The sequence below is a fragment of the Pongo pygmaeus genome, chromosome 2, assembly GCF_028885625.2.
Source record: "Pongo pygmaeus isolate AG05252 chromosome 2, NHGRI_mPonPyg2-v2.0_pri, whole genome shotgun sequence".
Lineage (NCBI taxonomy): Eukaryota > Metazoa > Chordata > Mammalia > Primates > Hominidae > Pongo > Pongo pygmaeus.
This window is the reverse complement of record NC_085930.1, coordinates 100,184,370-100,207,445: the sequence shown is the minus strand read 5'-3', so window position 1 is coordinate 100,207,445 and position 23,076 is coordinate 100,184,370. Positions and strand designations below refer to the sequence as shown.

At 41.4% G+C, this 23,076-nt stretch overlaps 1 protein-coding gene across 1 annotated transcript in view; it reads right to left on the bottom strand.

Annotated features, from left to right (window-relative positions):
- The window catches only part of DCP1A (decapping mRNA 1A), a 62,907-nt gene that overhangs the window by 20,290 nt on the left and 19,541 nt on the right, over positions 1-23,076 (bottom strand). The window contains exons 4-5 of the mRNA XM_054483867.2: positions 13,740-13,806; positions 6,634-6,772 (exon numbers count right to left, since the gene is read on the bottom strand). Coding sequence (XP_054339842.1) covers positions 6,634-6,772; positions 13,740-13,806 — 206 coding nt within the window. The remainder of the gene's footprint in view (positions 1-6,633; positions 6,773-13,739; positions 13,807-23,076) is intronic.

Here is a 23,076-nt window from a genome sequence, read left to right as displayed (position 1 = left end):
AAGAAAAAGATAATGGTATTACTTTATCACATATTCTTTTAATCTTATTTATTTGTTTTTCCAAGATGGAGTCTTGCTCTGTTGCCCAGGCTGGACTGCAGTGGTGCAATCTTGGCTCACTACAACCTCTGCCTCCTGGGTTCAAGCAATTCTCCTGCCTCAGCCTCCCGAGTAGCTGGGATTACAGGTGTGAGCCACCATGCCCAGCTGGTTTTTCTTTTTTTTTTTTTTTCGTATTTTTAGTAGAGACAGGGTTTCACCATGTTGGCCAGGCTGGTCTCAAACTCCTGACCTTGTGATCCATCCACCTCGGCCCCCCAAAGTGCTGGGATTATGGGTGTGAGCCACTGTGCCCAGCCTGATTTTATTTTTAAATAAAAGCTAACATACGGTGAAATTAATTTTTAAGGGGGTGTACAGTTCTATTTATGTCCCTATCAGCAAAATCAGGATACAAAACAGTTCCATCATCCAAAAAAAAATTCCCTTGTGCTGTCCTATTGCAGTCATGCCCTCCCTCCACTCCTGGCAACTAGGTCTATTCTCTCTCACTCTAGTTTTGTCTTTTCAAAGATGTCATATAAATGAAATGCCAGCTTCTTGCACTTAGCATAATGCCTTTAGGGTACATCCAAGCTGTTGTATGGTATTAATAGTTCATTTCTTTCTATTGCTGAGTAGTATTATATTATATAAATACGTGAGTGTTTAACCATTCTCCCACAGAAGCACATCTGTGTTGTTTCCGTTTTTTGGTGATTATGAACACAACATCTATAAACACTGATACAGGTTTTTAAGTGGACAAAAATGTCTTTTTTTGAGACAGAGTCTCACTCTGTTGCTCAGCCTGGATTTTAGTGGCTTGATCTCGGCTCACTGTGATCTCTGCCTCCCAGATTCAAGCAATTCTCTTGCCTCAGCCTCCTGAGTAGCTGGGATTACAGGCGCGCGCCACCACGCCCAACTAATTTTTATATTTTTAGTAGAGACGGGGTTTCACCATGCTGGCCAGGCTGGTCTCGAACTCCTGACCTCAGGTGATTCACCCTCCTCGACCTCCCAAAGTGCTGGGGTTACAAGTGTGAGCCATACCGTGCCTGGCAAAATTTGTTTCTCTAGGATAAATACCTAGGAGTGGTACTTCTTGGGTCATACGATACATACATTTTTCTTCTAAAAGTTTTATAGTTTTACATTTTACATTTACATCTATGACACATTTTGAGTTGATTATTCTCTAAGATGTTATTAGGTTAGGTTTTTTTTTTTGTCGCATATGGACATCCAATTGTACTAATATTATTAAGTTACCATTAATGTGCTCATGACATTAAAAATGAAAATAATCTTGTTCTTAAAAAGAATCCTCAAAAAATGATCAGACCAATAGATGGACATGGAATTATGGGTTATGAATTCTTGAATATTTGTGCTATCTGATCCGGCATCTGATGAACATCATCCATGTCAAAACCCACACCAAAAACAGTTCAGAAAATGCAAGAGATGAGATTTTTTTAAAAAGCAGCCCTAAACTCAGTTCAGAGACAGATTTTCTTGATACCATGCTATAGACCATTCGTGCTTATCACAGGAGTAGGTACTCAAATATTAAATGGATAGCATGCATTTTTTCCCACCCAAATGACTTAATCCTTATATTATTTCAGAACATCATTTACTCAGTGTTATCAATTTGAATAGCGGCAGAACATTTTGTGAAAGCCTATGAAATATCTCAATCTTTTAACATGCCTCTCTTTGCAACATCACTATCAATCAGTATCAACCCCATTATGTGGAATGCTTGGAACTGAATTATATTACAGAAAATATAAACTTAAAATATTGTTCATAACAAGTTCTTAAAACAGAAGGTGTAAATGTTCAGAAACATTAAAAAGTTGGGGCTGGGACAGTGGCTCCCAGCACTTCAGGAAGCTGAGGCAGGAAGATCACTTGAGACCAAGAGTTCAAGACCAGCCTGGGCAACATAGTGAGACCTCGTCTCTACAAAAAATAAAAATAGAGACCATCCTGGCTAACACGGTGAAACCCTGTCTCTACTAAAAGTACAAAAAATTAGCCAGGCGTGGTGGCAGGCGCCTGTAGTCCCAGCTACTCGGGAGGCTGAGGCAGGAGAATGGCATGAACCCAAGAGGCGGAGCTTGCAGTGGGCTGAGATTGGGCCACTGCACTCCAGCCTGGGCAACAGTGCAAGACTCCATCTCAAAAAAAAAAAAAAGCCAGCCTGACCAACATGGTGGAGGCTGAGGCAGGCAGATCACTTGAGCCCAAGAGTTTAAGGCTGCAGCAAGCTATGATTTTTTTTTTTTGCTATTTTTTTGTAGAGATGGGACTTCACAAACCATGTTGCCCAGGCTGGTTTTTTTTTTTTTTTTTTTTTTTTTTTTGTGGACTGAGTCTTGCTCTGTCACCCAGGCTGGAGTGCAGTGGCGCAATCTTGGCTCACTGCAACCTCCGCTTCTTGGGTTCAAGTGATTCTCATGAACCTCAGCCTCCCTCAACCTCCCAAGTAGCTGTGACTATAGGCACATACCACCACACCCAGCTAATTTTTCTATTTTTAGTAGAGATGGGATTTCACCACGTTGGCCAGGCTGGTCTTGAACTCCTGACCTCAAGCAATCCACCCACCTCAGCCTCCCAAAGTGTTGGGATTACAGGCGTTAGCCACCACACCCGGCCCCAGGCTGGTCTTAAACTCCTGGACTCAAGCAATCTATCTGCTTCAGCTTCCCAAAGTGCTGGACGCCATATGCCACTGCCCCAAGCCCCAGATTTGTAATTTTTAGAGACAGGCTGGATAAGGTTGCAAAACTGGGTCACTTGGCAATAACTGAGAGCTGGGCTGTAAATGACCCTTTAGATACGAACTAGCTCTCAACCTGCTTCAGTTCCACCCAGCCTGCTTTACTCACTACCATAGCTTCCCTTGCTCTTGGGGCATTTGATTTGCAATTCTTAAATATAAGCAACAAAACTGGCTTGTATCGTTAGGCTGTACTTCAATGAAAGCTCTCAAGAATTTAATATATTTCTGATACTTGTGCAGAGGCCTTTCTTGGAGATTCTGTGTTTGTTAATAACAGCATCCAGTGTTTGTAAAAATGAGGGAAAATGGGCAATCACAGACAAACCTGCTGGAGGGTAATTTTATAATATTTGGTAAAAATCTTAAAAACATAAAAATCCTTTGATCTACCAATTCCATTTAAAGTAATTTATCCTAATAAAAAGTTAATGCTGTACATGAGGATTTTACAAGGATTTAGCTATAAGGATATATCGCCAAGTTCTTAATAGAAAAAATTAGAGAAGCCTAGGATATCATTTATATAATGCACATAAGAAAAAATACACAGCTATAAATATCAGTTCTTTTTTCAAAAACTTCATTCTACCAAATGAAATCTCATAGGGATTCTCTGTGAGATGAATAGTTACTGTCAATAAAAAAGACAGTTATTTGCAACAAAACAGGTTACCAAAGAACATTTAATAAATCTAATGTACACAAACACACCACTTACATTTGGACATATTTTTGCAAGGATACGTAACAAAGTATTAGCAGTAATTACTTCTAGGTGGTAGAACTATGATATTTTCTTCTTTTTGTTTACTGCAATTTTTGAATATAAAACGTTCTCTGTAAGCTGTTTTAAAAAAAGAAAAAACTTTTCTACAGTTTATACTGCTTACATAATAAGAAAAATAATGGTGTTCATGTTTATTTAGGTATTTATTTATTTTTATTGTTTTTTGAGACGGGGTCATGCTCTGTTGCCCAGGTTGGAGTGCAGTGGCAGAATAACAGCTCACTGCAACTTGGAGCTGTTGGGCTTGTCATCTTCCCACCTCAGCCTCCAAACAGCCAGGACCACAGGTGCACACCATCACACCTGGCTGATTTTTAAATTTTTTATAGAGATGGGATCTCATTATATGTTGACCAGGCCTGTCCTCAATCAATTCTCCTGCTCCAGCCTTCCAAAGCGCTGGGATTATAGGCATAGCCACAGTGCCTGGCCTATCCTACTTTTTTTCTTTTCTTTTTTCTTTTTAAGAAACAGAGTCTTGCTGTCACCCGAGCTGGAATGCAGCAGTTCAATCATGGCTCACTGCAGCCTTGAACTGCTGGGCTCAAGTGATCCGCCTCAGCCTCCGGAGTAGCTGGGACTACAGGTGTGTGCCACCATGCCTAACTAATTAAAAAAAAATTTTTTTTTTTGGTAGAGACAAGGTCTTGCTATGTTGCCCAGGGTGGTCTGAAACTCGTGGATTCAAGCAATCCTCCCACCTCGGCCTCCCAAGGTGCTGGAATTATGAGCGTGAGTCACTGTGTCTGGTCTGCCTGGGTTTTAAAAAACTGTTTTGCAATTAAACCAAAACCAAATAAATAACCACCCGCACCCCCCTGACCAAAATCCAGGATTACATCCTATGGCTAGAAGCAACTCATAATGGGCCAAGTGTGGTTTCAACTATCTTTCTTTACATAAAAAATAAGAAAGTTGAGGCCAGGTATGGTGGCTCACGCCTGTAATCCCAGCACTTTGGGAGGCTGAGGCGGGCCAATCACAAGGTCAAGAGATTGAGACCATTCTGGCCAACATGGTGAAACCCTGTCTCTACTAAAAATACAAAAAATTAGCCAGTCGTAGTGGTGCACGCCTGTAGTCCCAGCTACTTGGGAGGCTGAGGCAGGAGGATCACTTGAATCTGGGAGGTAGAGGTTGCAGTGAGTTGAGATCGCACCACTGCACTGTAGCCTGGCAACAGAGCGAGACTCCATCTCAAAAAAAAAAAAAAAAAAGGAAAAAAGGAAAGTTAATTAAAAGATATTATAGAAGTGCAATATCTTTCTTTTGAAGAAAATGCTTATTATACAGATTTTTAATTTTCAAACAGTCTCTAGGCTGGGCACAGTGGCTCACACCTATAATTCCAGCACTTTGGAAGGCCAAGGCGGGAGGACAGCTTGAGCCCAGAAGCTTGTCAAGATCAGCCAGGGCAACATAGTGAGACTCTATCTCTACAAAAAATAAACAAAATTATCCAAGCATGGTGATGCATGGCCTATAGTCTTGGCTACTTGGGAGGCTAAGATGGGAGAATGTCTTGAGCCCGGGAGGTAGAGGCTGCAGTGGGCCAAGAATGTGCCCCTGTACTCCAGCCTGCGCAACAGAGAGAGACCCTGTCTGAAAAAAGAAAAAAGTCTCATTATTACAAGTTTATGGTGAACGTGCCTATTTTTAGTCAGAAGAAACTGTCTTTCAGAACACTTTTTTCAAACTTTTTCCTGAACTCCAAATTCTTGAGTTGTTAAAGGGCAGTATGCAAAAAATGGTCCTGCAGTCAAGTCAATCTGGGAATTGGTGTTATTGTTTTACTTATTGCAGGACCTCTCAGTTTTGAGCTCTGTAAAGTCCCAAGAGGATGGGAGGAGGAAGAGTCATGCTAACAACAGTACCTTAACTCGTTTTGCCAATTTGAAGCTTTTTTCAGGATCATTGATTAATAACTTAGTAGCTGGTATTATAGCAGAACTGTATGGGAAACAGGGTCTTTTGGACACTGCTTTTTCACATTTTGTTCCTTGAAGTTCTGGTGAGGGTGAAATAGGCATGAAAGGAAAGCACTTAATTCAATATTTAATGAAGAGTAAGGTGACAGTATAATTCTGCTAAAACAAAGCTCAGCAGTAGAGAGCTTGTCTCACTCCAGTGAAGCATGGGGGCTTTGAGGTGCCAAGTAAAATTCCAGGAGAGTTTCATAACCATGAAATGCCCACTGCTTGCACATAGTAGATGGTTCATAAGCAGGTATTGAATAAATTAACGAAAGTACCACAATTGCCATTTTATTCAACTTTTGGGAGAAAATTTTATCAGCTAATTTATAAACTAAAATGCAAAACAGAAGAAAAAGAAAACAGTGAATTTCAGAAAAGCCTCTCATTTGGGTAAAATTCCAAATGAAGCTTAATGAAGGTTGTGCATCTACCACCAATTACAGACCATGAATGTATTTTTTAGTATTATGTGGTACAAACTATCAGAATACTTTTCAAAGCCTACACAAATTCCTAGGACCACTGAGGAGCCTAACAGAAACTGCAGTGGTGAATAAGAGGCACGAAGCTTTACCAGAACTAGCTGCTGCGAGCTAACTTCTGCACTCCAAGACCATCTTCTCCCATAGTAATCTTACAGGAATAGAAAAAAGCATTGTAAATTTTCCTGCCAAAAACAAGTACTCTGGGGTAAGCAAGTTCTTTCCTTATGTTTTAGGTTTAAAATTGTAAGACACACCTGTTTAAAAAAAAAAAAAAAGAGACACAGGGTCTCACTGTTGCCCAGACTGGAGTGGAGTGGCACAATCATAGCCCACTGCAGCCTCCAACTCCTGGGGTCAAGTGATCTTCCTTCCTCAGCCTGCCAAGTAGCTGGGACTGATTACAGGAGCGTGCTAAACGCTTTCTTTTTGAACTTATATTTCTGCTGGCCCTGGAGGCCAGCTTCCCTAGTAAAATAGTCTCCTGCAGACCTCCTCCTCCCGTTTTGGTCCTCCCTGGTCAGCACCCAAGTACCCAGAGAGCCTCACCCTCTCATACTCATCCTTGGCTCTGCTCAGCATCTCCAGGATGTCGATGGGCCTGTGGTCGCTGCAGCCATTGGCCTGGCTGGGACTCTGTTTGTCCCGAGCAGCTTGCTGGGATCGCCGTGTCTCCTCTTCTACCACACTAGAGGAGAAAAACAAGGTTTCAGAAAGGCCTCTTGAAACAAAATCTGACCCAAGATTTCTTTTGGTGTTCTTCCTCCAAGGATACACTAAGAGTGTCACATGATGACATTATTCTTTTTTTTTTGGAGACGGAGTCTCACGCACTGTCGCCCAGGCTGGAGTGCAGTGGTGCGATCTCGGCTCACTGCAAACTCCGCCTCCTGCGTTCACACCATCCTCCTGCCTCACAGCCTCCGGAGCAGCTGGGACTACAGCGCCCACCACCACGCCCGGCTATATTTTTTGTATTTTTAGTAGAGATGGGCTTTCACCGTGTTAGCCAGGATGGTCTCAATCTCTTGACCTTGTGATCTGCCCTAGGCCTCCCCATGTGCTGGGATTACAGGCGTGAGCCACTGCGCCCAGCCGATTACATTATTCTTCCAATATATAACACAGAACCTCAGTTACCTCATTTCAGGAATAAATGACTTACCATTTCACCGTCTCATTACCAGTGCCAATATTTACCCTTCAGAAGGATAAAAATACAGAATTCCTTCCTGGAGTTGGCAGAGATGCATTAAAAACTCCACTAAGGTATCTCTCTTTTTCCCTTGAAGTATTTCAAAATCAGTCCAACTAATTGCTAAAGTAAATCTGAAAATGGACAATTCCACCAAGACACAGGAAGGCTGCATAGTTGAACAAATCCTCTGTGGAAAGTCTGGATTGACACTGGGCTAGCAAGGACAAAGTCAATTCTTGAAAATAGAGGTCTTGGTGAATCCTTAAAAGTTAGTAACACTATAAGCAAATAAAAGGTTTCCTTTATTCTCCCTTTTAAAAACCACCAACTTAGCCTGGGCAACTTGGCAAAACCCCGTCTCTACAAAAAATACAAAAATTAGCTGGGCGTAGTGGTACACGCCTGTAGTCCCAGCTATTCGGAAGGCTGAGGTGGGAGGACTGCTTGAGTCTGGGAGGTAGAGGCTGCAGTGAGCTGAGATCACGCTACTGCACTCCAGCCTGGGTGACAGAGTGAGACCTCGACTCCAAAAAAAAATCACTAAGTGGGCTTTCAGTTTTTAAGAACACCCCCTTCTCCCTTGTATAGAAAGATCTGAAACAATTATAGCAAAACATTAGGAACTGAAACCTGGGTGGTAAGCACATACATATTTTATTATTTCCTATATTTTTCTTCAAGCTTTCAAGCTTGAATAATAAATTTTAATAAAGCAACTTTTTTTTTTTTTTTTTTTTTTTTTTTTAAAGATTCATTCAGGCCAGGCACAGTGCTCATGCCTATAATCCTAGCACTTTGTGAGGCTGAGGCAGGACGATCACTTGAGCCCAGGAGTTTGAGACCAGCTCAGGCAACATAGTGAAACCCTGTTTTAAAAAACAAAAAACCTAGCCTGCACAGGAGCTCTCATTAGAGTGTGGGGAAGAGGTGAACAGAGATGGCTTTTTTATTTAAAAATACTGGGTTAAACAATATTAAACTGACTTAAAAAGAAAAAACAGAATCCTTGAGTTTTATTATTATTTTTGTAGAGATGGGGTTTGATATGTTGCCCAGGCTGGTCTCAAAACTCCTAGTCTCAAGTGATCCTCCTGCCTCAGCCTCCCAAAATACTGGGATTAAAGGCATGAACTACCACAACCCACCCATTGAATTTTTGTTTGTTTGTTTTATTTATTTTTTTATTGTACAGACAAGGTCTCACCATGTTGCCCAGGCTGGTCTCAAACTTCTGGCCTCAAGCAATCCTCCCACCTCAGCCTCCCAAAGTGCCAGGATTATAGGCATGAGCCACCACACCTGGCCAGTTGATTTTTAAGCATGCTAAAATTTATTGTGATTCTCCAAGAAGGGCAGGCCTATAGATTTTCTCAAATTTTATTTGACTATAGAATTTTACTCTGAGGTAGAATTCCTGTTTGGAAAATGTGGCTTTAAGGTAACATGTAGTTTTTCTATCTAGATTCTTATAGCTCTTAATAAGACTATTACTTCTAAAACAAATGTAGCATCATGAGCTTCATGGTAGACTGAAAGACTGGTATGGGATATGAGAATAAGATCAAACATGAATTGTTTATTTAATGCTCAAATATAGGCCACATCAGCCTGAATCCATCTTCATAAAGGATCTGTCACACAGCCTGTTTTCCACCTACCTCCTGACATGTTGCCTGACTTGGCCATGCTGGTATTTAACTCTTCCCTGACCCAGACTAGGATCTGTGATTCTGTGATTATTTTGGTTTAAGAGAAGAATATTTTTTTTCTTTTTCTTTCTTTCTTTCTTTTTTTTTTGAGACAGAGCCTTACTCTGTCACCCGGGCTAGAGTGCAGTGGTGCGATCTCGGCTTACTGCAACCTCCGACTCCCGGGTTCAAGCGATTCTCGTGCCTCAGCCTCCCTAGTGGCTGAGATTACAGGTGTGCACTACCATGCCCGGCTAAGTTTTGTATTTTTAATAAAGACAGGGTTTCACCATGTTGACTAGGCTGGTCTTGAACTCCTGACCTCAAGTGATCTGACCACCTCAGCCTCCCAAAGTGCTGAGATTACAGGCGTGAGCCACTGCGCCCAGCCAAACAGGTAACTTTATAAAGCTCACCACTGCTGAAAGCAGAAGCTGTCAGGGGTGGTATGGAAGGGACTCTCACATAAACGAGGCTTGGACTCTAAGGCCTCTTCTAATCCAAACTTTATGAATAGCACCCATGCCATTCTCCTTTCCTTTCAAACACCAAAACCTACCCCTAAGATGTCTGTAAGATCAGGAATAAAGCTTACTTCCATGAGTTCTCCAAAGTTTACATAGTCTATGTGGCCAAACTGTCAAACAACTTTTTATTGTTAAAAAGAGTTTCTGAAGCCGGGTGTGGTGGCTCACACCTGTAATCCCAGCACTTTGGAGGCCAAGGTGGGTAGATTATGAGGTCAGGAGTTCAAGGTCAGCCGGGCCAAGATGGTGAAACCCTGTCTCTACTAAAAATACAAAAATTAGCTGGGCGCAGTGGCAGGCACTCGTAATCCCAGCTACTCGGGAGGCTGAGGGAGGAGAACTGCTTGAACCCAGTGGGGCAGAGGTTGCAGTGAACCCAGATCACACCACCACATTCCTGGGTGACAGAGCGTGACTCTGTCTCAAAAAAAAATAAAAAGAGTTTCTGGCAGACTGGATTTCCTCTTTAGGAGAGTCAACAGCTTCTAAGTTTAGTGGGTTTTCAACTCTGCCACCATTGACCAGAGAATATACAAATTTAGATGACATAGGTCTAGAAGCTCACTCATTTTCCTACATAGTTTCTCGTTTTTATAAACATTGTTTGGAGTAAATCAGTTTTTTTTTTTTTTTGAGACGGAGTCTTGCTCTGTTGCCCAGGCTGGAGTGCAGTGGCGCGATCTTGGCTCCCTAAAGCTCCGCTTCCCGGGTTCACGCCATTCTCCTGCCTCAGCCTTCCGAGTAGCTGGGACTACAGGTGCCCGCCACCATGCTCCGCTAATTTTTTTGTATTTTTACTAGAGACGAGGTTTCACCATGTTGGCCAGGATGGTCTTGATCTCCTGACCTCGTGATACGCCCGTCTTGGCCTCCCAAAGTGCTGGGATTACAGGCGTGAGCCACCGCGCCCGGCCTGGAGTAAATCAGTTTTTTTACTTGGAGGATCTTTATTATATTGTGGCTGTCAAATAGTGATGGGAAGAATTGTATTTGAATGGGCACTGATGGACACATTTATTTATATGTATAATATACTAACAAGAACTGTGCTAGTATTTTTGGATAGTAGAGGTGATATTCTCAAATACGTAGCAAACAACAACAACAAAAAGTAACAAACAGGCTTATGCAGGCAGATTTAGAACAAAGACAGATAGTCTTCTTTAGTTTTGGTGACCAGAGAGGCATTCATCACAAAGTTAATGGTAACATACAATATTCTCTTCAGTTATAAATAGGCCAGACACTTAAAACTCATTATCAACAGTTTCACCAGGGTATTCTCTAATCACTTTTTTTTTTGAGATGGGATCTCACTATGTTGCCCAGGTTGATCTTGAACTCCTGGGGCCCAAGTGGTCTGCCTACCTGGGCCTCACAAGTATTATAGCTGAAATGACAGGTACATACCACTGTGCCTGGCCTCTCTAATCACTTTCTTTTCTTCTTCCCTTTTTTTTTTTTTTTTTTTTATTAAACAGAGATGAGTCTTGCTATAACAGGCCAGGATGGTCTTGAACTCCTGGCCTCAAGCAATCCTCCCCGCCTTGACCTCCCAAAGTGCTGGGACTACAGGCATAAGCCACTGTGCCCAGGCTCAAATCGCTTTTAATAACACATCTGTTTCTAGTCAAACAAGCTGAAAATTTAAGCAATTGTCCCTTTTCGGGCATTTCTGGTGAAAGAAGCCCCAATGCTCTTCTTTTCCCCTCCAGCTTTCCATTTCTACTCCTAATCCTATTTCTGGGTTCAATAAAATATTTTTAGATAGGCCTTCAGTCTTCAGCTTCATTTATCATTTGAAATCTTGCATTAGGGGTAACACTTGCCCTGACAGATAAATGGTTTTCTTTCAATAGTTGTTAGAGCTAAAAGAGCCAGATCATTTCACTCAAAGCCCACATGCCCTCATTCTGCAGGAGAAAGTGTTTATATATTAATACATTCCAAAGTTTAGAAAAAATCTGGATTTCTGGATAACCATGAATCAACAACCCTGTGCCTTTTTGTTGTTGTTGTTGTTTTTGTTTTTTTGAGACAAAGTTTCACTCTTGTTGCCCAGGCTGGAGTGCAATGGCGCGATCTTGGCTCACCGCAACCTCCACCTCCCGGGTTCAAGTGATTCTCCCGCCTCAGCCTCCCAAGTAGCTGGGATTACAGGCGTGCACCACCACACCTGTTTTTAGTGGAGACAGGGTTTCTCCATGTTGGTCAGGCTGGTCTCCCACTTCCGACCTCAGGTGATCTGCCCACCTCGGCCCACCAAAGTGCTAGGATTACAGGTGTGAGCCACCGTGCCCAGCCAACCCTGTGTCTTCTAAGTAACCACAAGTAAGCTGCCTTTGCTGTCACTTTCAAAGCTAAAACAAGTGATCATCTAATAAATGGCTATGTTGAAAAATGGTTTTAGCTGGGTATGGTGGCTTGTGCCTATAGTCCCAATTACTTGGGAGGCTGAGGCAGGAGGATCCCTTAAGCCCAGGAGTTTGAGACTAGCCTGGGCAATATGGCAACATCCTATCTCAAAAGAAAAAAAAATTAAATTAAGAAATGAAAAATAGTTTTATCTTTTTTAAGAGAAAAAGTGTTCTAAAAACAAAGTGTGGCTCTTTTTTCAAGCCAACATTTTTTCAAGTATAAGTGACTACAAGTTCATACAGAACGATGCCCTTGGGGTATACACAAGTAATAAACATGGGCCTGCCCTGCAAGCTCACAGCCAGAACAGGCAACAAAGCAGGGGGCTGATAACTTCCGATCAGGACACGTTAGTAGTCTTAGATCATAACCTGGCCTTAGCCATGAACTGAGATTCTGGGTTAATTACTTATATATACTTTCATGAGTTTAAAATTAGGCTGTTGGCCTGGCATGGCAGCTCACGCCTGTAATCCCAGCACTTTGGGAGGCGAAGGTGGGAGGAACGCTTGAGCCTAGGACTTCAAGACCAGTTTGGGCAACATAGTGAGACCCCGTCTCTACCCACCCCCCAAAAAATTAGCTGATAGTGCTGGTGCATGCCTGTAGTCCCAGCTACTTGAGAGGCTGAGATGAGAGGATCACTTGAGCCCAGAAGTTTGAGGCTGCACTGAGCTGTGACTGCGCCACTGCACTCCAGCCTGCGTGACAGAGCGAGACTCCGTCTAAAAAAACCAAATAAAGTAAAACAAAATAAAAATAAAATAAGATTAGACTGTTAAAAAATTTAAGATTATTTTCTCTTAAACGTGATTGAAAACTGCAAGAGAGCAGAGAATTTTGATTTGACAGATGGGGATGGCGGAGGGGGAAGAGAGGTCCACATTTCTGAGAAGATTCAGGCAAAAACTGAAAAAAAGCAGAAGTGCACCAGAATATACCGTCTACCTATTACAGCATTTTGCCCAGAGCTCTGTAGTCCCTCAAGCCCCCTGAAGCCCCGTGTCGTGGGCTTCCAGAATCCAGAATGGCAGTCCAGCAATACGGATAGGTCACACAAGGGCTGGCTTCTACAGGCTAGCTTGAGAGAGGACAATGAACTGCCCTTTAGAACATTAATTCAAGGAAAATAATTTTCTAAATTTCAAGGTTCTGAGTCACAAAAAATTTTCTGGAACACAACCCATGAGTGGATTGGGGCCTGTTAAGCCTAGAGTCTGCGTCAAAAACAAGCTCACTTAAAAGAACTAAATACAGATGTGTGTATGAGTTCTCTATCAGGCTATCACATATGGTATCACCTGTTACAGTGGAAATCTGGACGGAACCTAAATCAGAGTCACTGTATATGGTCAGGCTGTACACCTGATGCAGATATCCTCTGGAGCCGGGCAGTTTGGCAGCCCTAGCCTACAGGTCCAACAGTAAAGTTCTGGTTAAATCATGATCTGTCTATAGAGCTGGATACAATGCAGCTGTCATAAATACTACAGAGAAATATTTAATGCCCTGGAAAAATGCTGTTGATATGAAAAGCAGTATACATACAGTAGGATCCTATTTTTGTAAAAAAACAATCACACACATCTACTTAATATATATATAAAGAAGGAAGACTGGAAGGAAACTGAAATGCACACTGGGAGGAGTTAAGATAATAATTATATATATTTTAAAGCTTTTCAGTCTCTTCCAAGTTTTGGCAGTAAAAAGAAATTGGGGAAATACATGAGTTGGTAGACTTTAGTAACAAAGAGAAGTGGGAGGGGATTATTTTTCATTTCTCACATATCATCAGTTAAATTTATGGAGTAATATACTTACTCAGCCATGAGTTTTGCTATGCGGTGACAGTCATTCTTGTCATAAAACCAGATACTATATATCGACACTTGAAAAACAAAGGGAAAAAAAGATAACAGGAAATGAGGTTTCAACATTTGGGTGTATGTAAATAATATATTATCATCATGGAATTCACTAAATGTACCATCAGACCCTCAAATTGTTAATACTCTATCTAAAGAAAACAAGTATCTCCTCCCCAAATTCTGTTTAATAAAATCAGGACAGGTAAAACATTCAGATAAAGATTATACAAAATAGTTTTAGACATTATCACCAGATCTCAGTGAACCTAAGATGTTACTAAGTGTAAGATGCTACCATTATTTATGTACTATCAAGCTTTTAAGAAAAAGGCTCCCAATTAAACTAAGAATCATATTGATTCTAAGATGCATTCTAAATTGATATTAAAATTGTTGCCGGGCATGGTGGCTCACACCTGTAATCCCAGCACTTTGGGAGGCTGAGGTGGGTGGATCACTTGAGGTCAGGAGTTCAAGACCAGCCTGGCCAACATAGGTGAAACCCGTTTCTACTAAAAATACAAAAATCAGCCGGCTGTGGTGGCGTGCCTGTAATCCCAGCTACTTGGGAGGCTGAGGCAGGAGAATCGCTTGGGCCCGGGAGGCAGAGGTTGCCTCTGGAGTGAGACTCCATCTAAAAAAAAAAAAAGATATTAAAATTGTTACAATACAAAGCTGTCAAAACAAATGCCAGCTCTATATGCGTCCTATGACTGACTGTTTACATGTGAAATGGACTGAGCTCAGTCTATGGCACTTCTTATCCCATTCTTTTTATTCCCAATATGGTGCTCAGTTCAAAGAAAGCCCTAAACAAACTTGCTGCAAGATAAATGAACTTTATTAAAGATTATAATATATAAAAGCTACTATAACTGCTTTTTGGATAAGGTAGAGTAGAAATACTGAACATACAAGCTGAAACAGACACACGGATGGATAAGACTCATCGCTACCATGTGGGCCCATATGATGACACAGCTCAGCATACCTTATACCTCCTTAAATACTTACAATGATTCCCAAGCACAGAAATGGCAGGTATCATTATGCTTTTTTTAAGAAAACATTAAAACTTTTTATTTTGAAATAATTGTAGCTTCAAATGCAATTGTAAAGAACAGACAGATCTTGGTGCCCTATAAATTGTTTCCTCCAATGGTAACATTTTACAAAATTATGGTATACTATCACAGCCAGGGTACCGACATCAGTCGAGATACAGAAATTTCCATGGCCACCAGGATCCCTGGTGCCCTTTTATAGCCCAAACCCACCTTGCTCTGGCCCCTCCCCTGTCCCTGACTCTTGGCAAATAGGAACCTGTCCTCTATTTCTACAATGTTGTAATTTCAAGAGTATTATATTATATAAATGAAACCACAGAAGTCATAGAAGACTGCTGTCCATTCCAAGCTGATTGTAATGAGATCCTCTTTGCTATTCCTGCTCCACTGCCTTCATAGAAGGGAGACGCAGAAGTCCCCTGGCGGCCAATTATTATTAGCAGGGCTTCCAATCCTTGCCAGTTTTGCTGGTCTGACCTAGTATTGCCGGCAGGACTCTCGTTCAGTCTAGGAGAGGAATGAGCCTACCCGGGCCACCTTCTGTTGCTAGGTTGAAGGTCAAGAAACACCAGGCCCAGGCCCCCTTCTTATGTTGGGTGGGGGTTTGTAAGACACTTTGCTGCTGCTGTTCTGCCAGTTCTGGGTTCCTGACCAGATCATCCTCTTTCTACCTTTCAGAGTTCTCCAGATTGTCTGTTGTGTCATTTCCAGGTTTTATAGTTGCAAGTGGCAGGGAGAGACAAGTCTGTGCTACTCGGTTTAACTGGAACTTTCATTTTGCATTTTTATGGATGGGAATAGGGGTTAACGGAGAGACTAAGTAACTTATTAACAAATTAGAGAAAAAAATCAGTCTCAGAGCTATAAGTAAAACTTGGGTCAGGCTGGGCGTGGTGGCTCACGCCTGTAATCCCAACACTTTGGGAGGCCAAGACAGGTGGAGCACCTGAGGTCAGGAGTTCGAGACCAGCCTGGCCAACATGGTGAAACCCCGTCTCTACTAAAAATACAAAATTAGCCGGGCATGGTGGCGCATGCCTGTAATCCCAGACACTCAGGAAGCGGAGACAGGAGAATTGCTTGAATCCGGGAGGTGGAGGTTGCAGTGAGTCGAGATTGCACCACTGCACTCCAGCCTGGGCAACAAGAGCGAAACTCCGTCTCAAAACAAACAAACAAACAAACCCAAAAAACAAACTTGGGTCTTCTCACTCCTAGACCAGTTATCTTGTCACTACATTTTCACTGCTTACATCTCATTACATTGAAATAACATTACAATTTTTTATAGAAACAAAAAGTTAGTGAGCTTCAGTTATGCTCAATGATTAAAGTGACACATAAAAGAAGAAAGCCTATACATAATTAAGTTAAAAGGCACATTAAGAGAGTGCCATACAATATAGGAAATAGAAGTGCTAGCACAAGAGATTTTAAATAAATCAAAAAAATCATTTTTATAACTATTATTTGAATTCTATAATTATCAGTATATACCAGTTTAGAAAACCACCGCTTTAAAAGTTACTTTAATGCTCAATTATTTGTTTCACCCTGAATTAAGGCCATTATTCCACAAAAGACTTCATGGCAAATCATAACTTTAAAAGTTTCCTTCTCGGCTGGGCGCGGTGGCTCACGCCTGTAATCCTAGCACCCTGGAAGGCCAAGGCGGGTGGATCACCTGAGGTCAGGAGTTCGAGACCACCCTGGCCAACATGGTGAAACCCGTCTCTACTAAAAATACAAAAAATTAGCCAGGTGTGGTGGTGGATGCCTGTAATACCAGCTACTCGGGAGGCTGAGGCAGGAGACTCTCTTGAACTGGGAGGTGGAGGTTGCAGTGAGCCGAGATCACGCCATTGCACTCCAGCCTGGGCAACAAGAGTGAAACTCTGTCTCAAAAAAAAAAAAAATTATATATATATATGTATATATATATATATATACATATATATACATATATATATATTATATATATATGTTCCCTTCTCAACAGAAATATAATTTTGAGTCTTTCTATTATTATTGCAGAGTTAATGAAAATATTATTGATATACACAGCAAGTGAACGGCTTCATTTTAATGAATGAAGATCATGAACAAGAATTTTTTTTCCTACCCTGTTTACAAACGGCTTCTCAGGCAGGGAAAAACCTCTAATTACACCAAAACTGCTCTAAATCTATGGAGCCCGTGTATGGCCATGTGTCCCACAAGTGCTGCACTACCTGAAGGAAGTCCAGGCTCGCTAGTCTCTGAGCCTTCAACCAGCTGGGAAGAGTTTCCCTTTTTTTTTTTTTTTTTTCCCTGAGAGATGGAGTCTCACTCTGTCACCCAGGCTGGAGTGCAGTGGCACGATCTTATAGCTCACGGCAAGCTCCGCCTCCCGGGTTTACGCCATTCTCCTGCCTCAGCTGCCCGAGTAGCTGGGATTACAGGCGCCTGTCGCCACACCCGGCTAATTTTTTGTATTTTTAGTAGAGATGGGGTTTAACCATGTTAGCCAGTATGGTCTCGATCTCCTGACCTCGTGATCCGCCCACCTTGGCCTCCCAAAGTGCTGGGATTACAGGCGCGAGCCACCGTGCCCGGCCGAGTTTCCCATGTTTGGAATCCATTTTCACAGTGCCTCTTTTTTTCACAGAATTTCAAAGCACTATGAGTGCTCCAAACAGAATCAAACTCCAATGAATAACAAGTAATTTTGGAATGTTTTACATGATGGTAAGTCAACAAATTCACTCAGCTTTAACATCTCAATGGAAGGAGCACAGAAGCAGCCTTGTTAGAGATAATTATTAAGCATTATCTACCACAGGTTCTTAGTTACGCTCTTAACAGCTAAGGCTTGCTCCAACTACAGTAAATCAGATCAGGGCTTTATAAAGACTCCATATATGGCAATTACACATGACCACCTTTCTTGAAATATGCCTCTTCCAAACTTGGCTAATGAACACCCCAAACACTGAAGTCCAAATACAAAAATTTGTTTTCCTTCAATAAACTATATTAATCTGGACATACCAAAACAATACACAGTGACAAGAAAAGTTTATGATATGTGGCCGCGTGCGGTGGCTCACGCCTGTAATCCCAGAATTTTGGGAGGCTGAGGTGGGTGGATCACCTGAAGTGAGGAGTTCGAGACCAGCCTGGCCAACATGGTGAAATCCCGTCTCTAATAAAAATACAAAAATTAGCTGGGCGTGGTGATGCATGTTTATAATCCCAGCTACTCGGGAGGCTGAGGAAGGGGAATTGCTTAAACCCGGGAGGCAGAGGTTGCAGTGAGCCAAGATCGCGCCACTGCACTCCAGTCTGGGTGACAGAACAAGACTCTGTCTCAAAAAAAAAAGAAAAAAAAAGTTTATGATATGCAACACATCAGGCTTAGAGAGGAACACACAATTTTTTCTGTGCTAAACAGAAGCAATTAAATATGTTTTCACCGGGGCTTCTAAACTGAACTCTTAGGAAAGAACTACTTATCAACAATCAAAGTAAGTCCATCAAAGCTGTCAACTTATTTTGAAAAACCTTCATTTAAGATGCCCCCTCTTCCTTTGAAAAAATACAATATAATTTAGAAATAAGACACATGCCTTCTGCTTTTGTATATTATCAAACTGCCTAAAAAGAGCCAAACACTTTCAAAGGCATGTTTGCAGAAGAAATAAAGATAAGAAAGCCACAATGATAGCTTAATGGGTAAGGGATAAGAGTCACACTCGATTCTGCCAAAAGCAGACCTGTAGAGGTTCAGACACGCATCCAAGAATCAGCTCTGTCTGCCAACATATCAAACGGTCAGTGCGTGCAACTGGCAAGAAAGCCCAGGGAGCTGCCACGGAGCCTGTCACTGTCACTCATGAGGAAAGACAGACAAGTTCACCAGATAGCTAAAACTGCAGAGGACCTCCTCTTTAAACTGAAGCTAGGCATTCTTCCCTCTAGAGAACTTACACTCTAAGGCCCAACACATTCTGCCAACAATTCACTTGCTGAAATAAATTTCTCTGATTAACTATGCCACAGAGAATTCAGGCTTTTGGCAATACAGTATTGCCTTGCTATGGCAAATGATGGCACACTGTTTTACAAATGGCCTTTCTCAAGAAGAAAGAAACTACTTACTTAATGGATACATACCACACATTGTGACTGCTAACAGCTATCCTAAGTCAGTCATGTTGCATAGGATAGACAAGTCATTGAAAAGTTGGCTGGGTGTGGTGGCTCATGCCTCTAATCCCAACACTTTGGGAGGCTGAGGCAGGAGGTTCACTTGAGCCCAGGAGTTCAAGACCAGCCTGGGCAACACAGTGAGACCTTGTTTATTTTTAAAAAATTTTTTAATTAAAAAAAAAAAAAGAAAAAAGTTAGGAGGTGTGATAGGACATTTCATTGCCTTCCACAAAAAATATCAAGATCCATCTAAGAATATCGAACATTAAATGTTTCCTTTGTTTTTCAAATGAAGGCCCCTTTCTTTTGAAAATGTAAAAAAAAAATACTAATTACAAAAATTAAACGTATTTGAACTATTTTGTATTGAGAAATTTTAAGAAGAGGAGTTTTGAGTAAGCGTTTTCTATTTCCTTAGACCCGTTTAAAGATATAGCAACCTATTATGATTTCATATGAAATATTTCACTGTTTCTTGTCTTGAGAGAGATACATGGCTCACACAAGATCAAGAAAAGCCAAATTAATGTGGTATCTTTGTAAAATCCCTTGAGAATTCTAGAGATGCTGTGAAATGTCACAGAAACAGAGCTGGGAATCACTCTGATACATATGTTGTCTTTGTGATTCATTTATTATTTAGATCTAACCTACTTTCTAGAAGGATCTGAGGAGGCTGGAGATTTTCTCAGTATGGTGCCAAACAAAAGGTGGTTTAATAAAAAGCTTTTTGGTGGTGATGTTAAGAGCTATAAAATTTCTTTTTCCTGAAACTCTGTGCTTGAGAAAACAAATAAAGAGAAAAAGTTATGCAATTTCTAAAGATGATACTGACAAAGATCTCTTACACCAGGAAACAAAAACAAGAAAACGGGCTTTGGGTATAGACAAATACATTTTTTATATATAAAAATGGAATAGGTATATAAACATAAGTCAGCCCTGGCAAGTGAAAAGGCAAATACCTCTGCCTCGGCAGATCATTTCCTTTAAGACAACAATAAGCATGGAGGCTCTCCAAGAACATCAAAGGGTTAGGAAAGAGTGAGAAAACAAGAAAGGCTCTAGGATAGAGGGGCAGAAAACACACACACAGGAAAAAGGATATGGAGCCTAAGACTGACTGACGTGGGATCATAACAGATTTTGGCATGTTAAAAACACAGGTAGATGAGATGTTGTATATCTGCAAGTAACTCTGGAAAATGTGATTCAATTATCTTTGCAGCTTAACCCTTTTGGCCAAAAAACCCACTCATTTCAGACCACCACTGAACACTAATATGGTAGAGAATGAGTCCAACTTCTAAAATTTAAATTGTAATATCTACTTATTGAATATTGAACAATGATTAAAAGACTTAGGACAGGTAATTTTAAAACGCTACTCTTCAAGGTCTTCAGTTTATCATTTAAAAATTTGATGCCTCTGTCTAAATTAAATCAAATCTGAATATATTAACCCGAAATACTCCTTCCACAATCCCATTAACATTATAATCTCAGTACAGAATTCAGACACATGAAATGACCATTGAACTTCTTTAGGAATTAGGAAAATAAACCCAACAATACCACAACTGATTACTCCCACTTGCAAAAGTTTTATTCTTAAACAATGGGCAACCCTAAGTAAAACAGTGAAGTCCACTAGGGCTTTGCCTTTGCTGTTAAGATTTATATCTGCTACTGCCACACAGTACCCACAGCTCCTTAAAGTACAGCTTCCAAAGTATGTGGTGTAAATCAGGGGTCCCCAACCTCAGGGTCACGGATTGGTACTGGTCCGTAGCCTGTTAGGAATCAGGCTGCACAGCAGGAGGTGAGTGGCAGACAACAGAGCATTACTGCCTGAGCTCTGCTTCTTGTCAGATCAGCTGTGGCAATAGATTCTCATAGGAGCTCCAGCCCTACTGTGAACTGCACATGCGAGGGATCTAGATTGTGGCTCCTTATGAGAATCTAATGCCTGATGATCTGTCATTGTCTTCCATCACCCCCAGATGGGACTGCTGTTCAGATGCAGGAAAACAAGCTCTGAGCTCCCACTGATTCTACATGATGGTGAGTTGCATGCATAATTATTTCATTATATATTACAATACCTATAGAAATAAAGTACACAATAAATGTAATGTGTCTGAATCATCCTGAAATGATCCCCCAATCCCCGTCCATTGAAAAATGGTCTTCCACAAAGCCGGTCCCTGGTGCCAAAAAGGTTGGGGAATGCTGGTGTAAATGATTACGGTTCTGCCAAATGTTGGACATGTCCAACCCCCCGCCAACTGGTAGTCTAGTTGCTCTAGTATCCCACACAAATATCATCTTTATGTATCATAAAGGAGAGACAAAGGCATGGCCCTTGACCTCCATGGATTTGAATTCCCATTTCCTAGGCTTCTAAAAATCTACAGTTAGGGATCTGGGAAATAGGTCAGATGGGGTGTAAAAAAGGGGGAGAACTTCTTTTCTCTCCTTTCCCTAACTTCTACTCTCCTACACATTTTTCTACCAATTTACTAATTGGTCATCCACAGCAGGGTTGTAAGCACAAATACCTCACGGACTATAAGAGACCTCAGGGTGTGGTGAGATCAGTGATGAAAATGTCTTACCTACAACTCTGGCTGACTATAGTACTTGCAGGAATCCAAGTGCTGTGTGGTCATACATGTCATTTTATCACAAGAAAAATCAGAAATCCAGGTAAGGATGTATAAAATATGGTAATTTTTAAATGTTGGTAGCAAAATGCTTAGCCTGTGCTTTCCTTTTATTAAAAAGAAAAAGCTGGCCGGGTGCGGTGGCTCACGCTTGTAATCCCAGCACTTTGGGAGGCCAAGGTGGGTGGATCACTTGAGGCCAGGAGTTCAAGACCAGCCTGGCCAACATAGTAAAACCCCTTCTCTACTAAAAATACAAAAAATTAGCCAGGCATGGTGGCATGTGCCTGTAATCCCAGCTAATGGTGAGGCCAAGGCAGAAGAATTGCTTGAGCCTGGGAGGCAGAGGTTGCGGTGAGCTGAGATTGTACCAGTGCACTCCAGCCTGGGCAAAAGAGCTCAAAACAAAACAACAACAACAACAACAACAAAACAAAGGCTGGGCGTGGTGGCTCACGTCTGTAATCCCAGCACTTTGGGAGGCCGAGGCGGGTGGATCACCTGAAGTCAGGAGTTCAAGACCAGCCTGGCCAACATGGTGAAATCCCGTTTCTACTAACAATACAAAAATTAGCTGGGCATGGTGGCGTGTGCCCATAATTCCAGCTCAGGAGGCTGAGGCAGAAGAATCACTTGAACCTGGGTGGTGGAGGTTGCAGTGAGCCGAGACTGCGCCACTGTACTCCAGCCTGGGCGACAAGGGCGAAACTCAGTCTCAGAAAAAAAAAAAAAAAAAAAGAAAAAGCAGAAGCTGAGCATGCCTGGAAGCAGTGACTTTGTAAGTGACTCAGACCTGCCTGGATCCTCCAGCGCACTGAACCTGAAGGGCCCAGTCTGGAGGTTTATTCTGCACACTCCAGAGGAGCTTCGGTCTTCTTAGACTAGTGGTTACTCTGTTTCAATTTTTACATACACAGATAACTTCATTGTGTAAACAGAAGGTGAAAACCTACATATTACATGTTAACATATTTCTGTCACTTAGGTACAAATAATGATTTCCTTTGTGAGTTCTCAAAAGAAAAAACATTCAAAGTATTGAATATTTAACATAATTATCTAAAAGAGATAAATGATATAGGCATGGTTAACTTTACAATCTTTACAATTAAGATAACACCACAATAAAAAAAAAGATAAAAAGTGCTTTTATCTGACACTACCTGAGGGGGAAAAAGCCAGTAATTAGTGAATCATAATGAAAATAATCTGCTTTGGAAATTCTGAAATGTTCATGGATTTACAAAGTTACCAAGAAGGCACTTGGTAAAGGCTCTACCAGAATACTAAGCAGCGCCTACAATGAGCCAGAAAGCAATATATGTATTTTTAAAACATTTGAACTAACAGTGTCACTGAGTCAGAC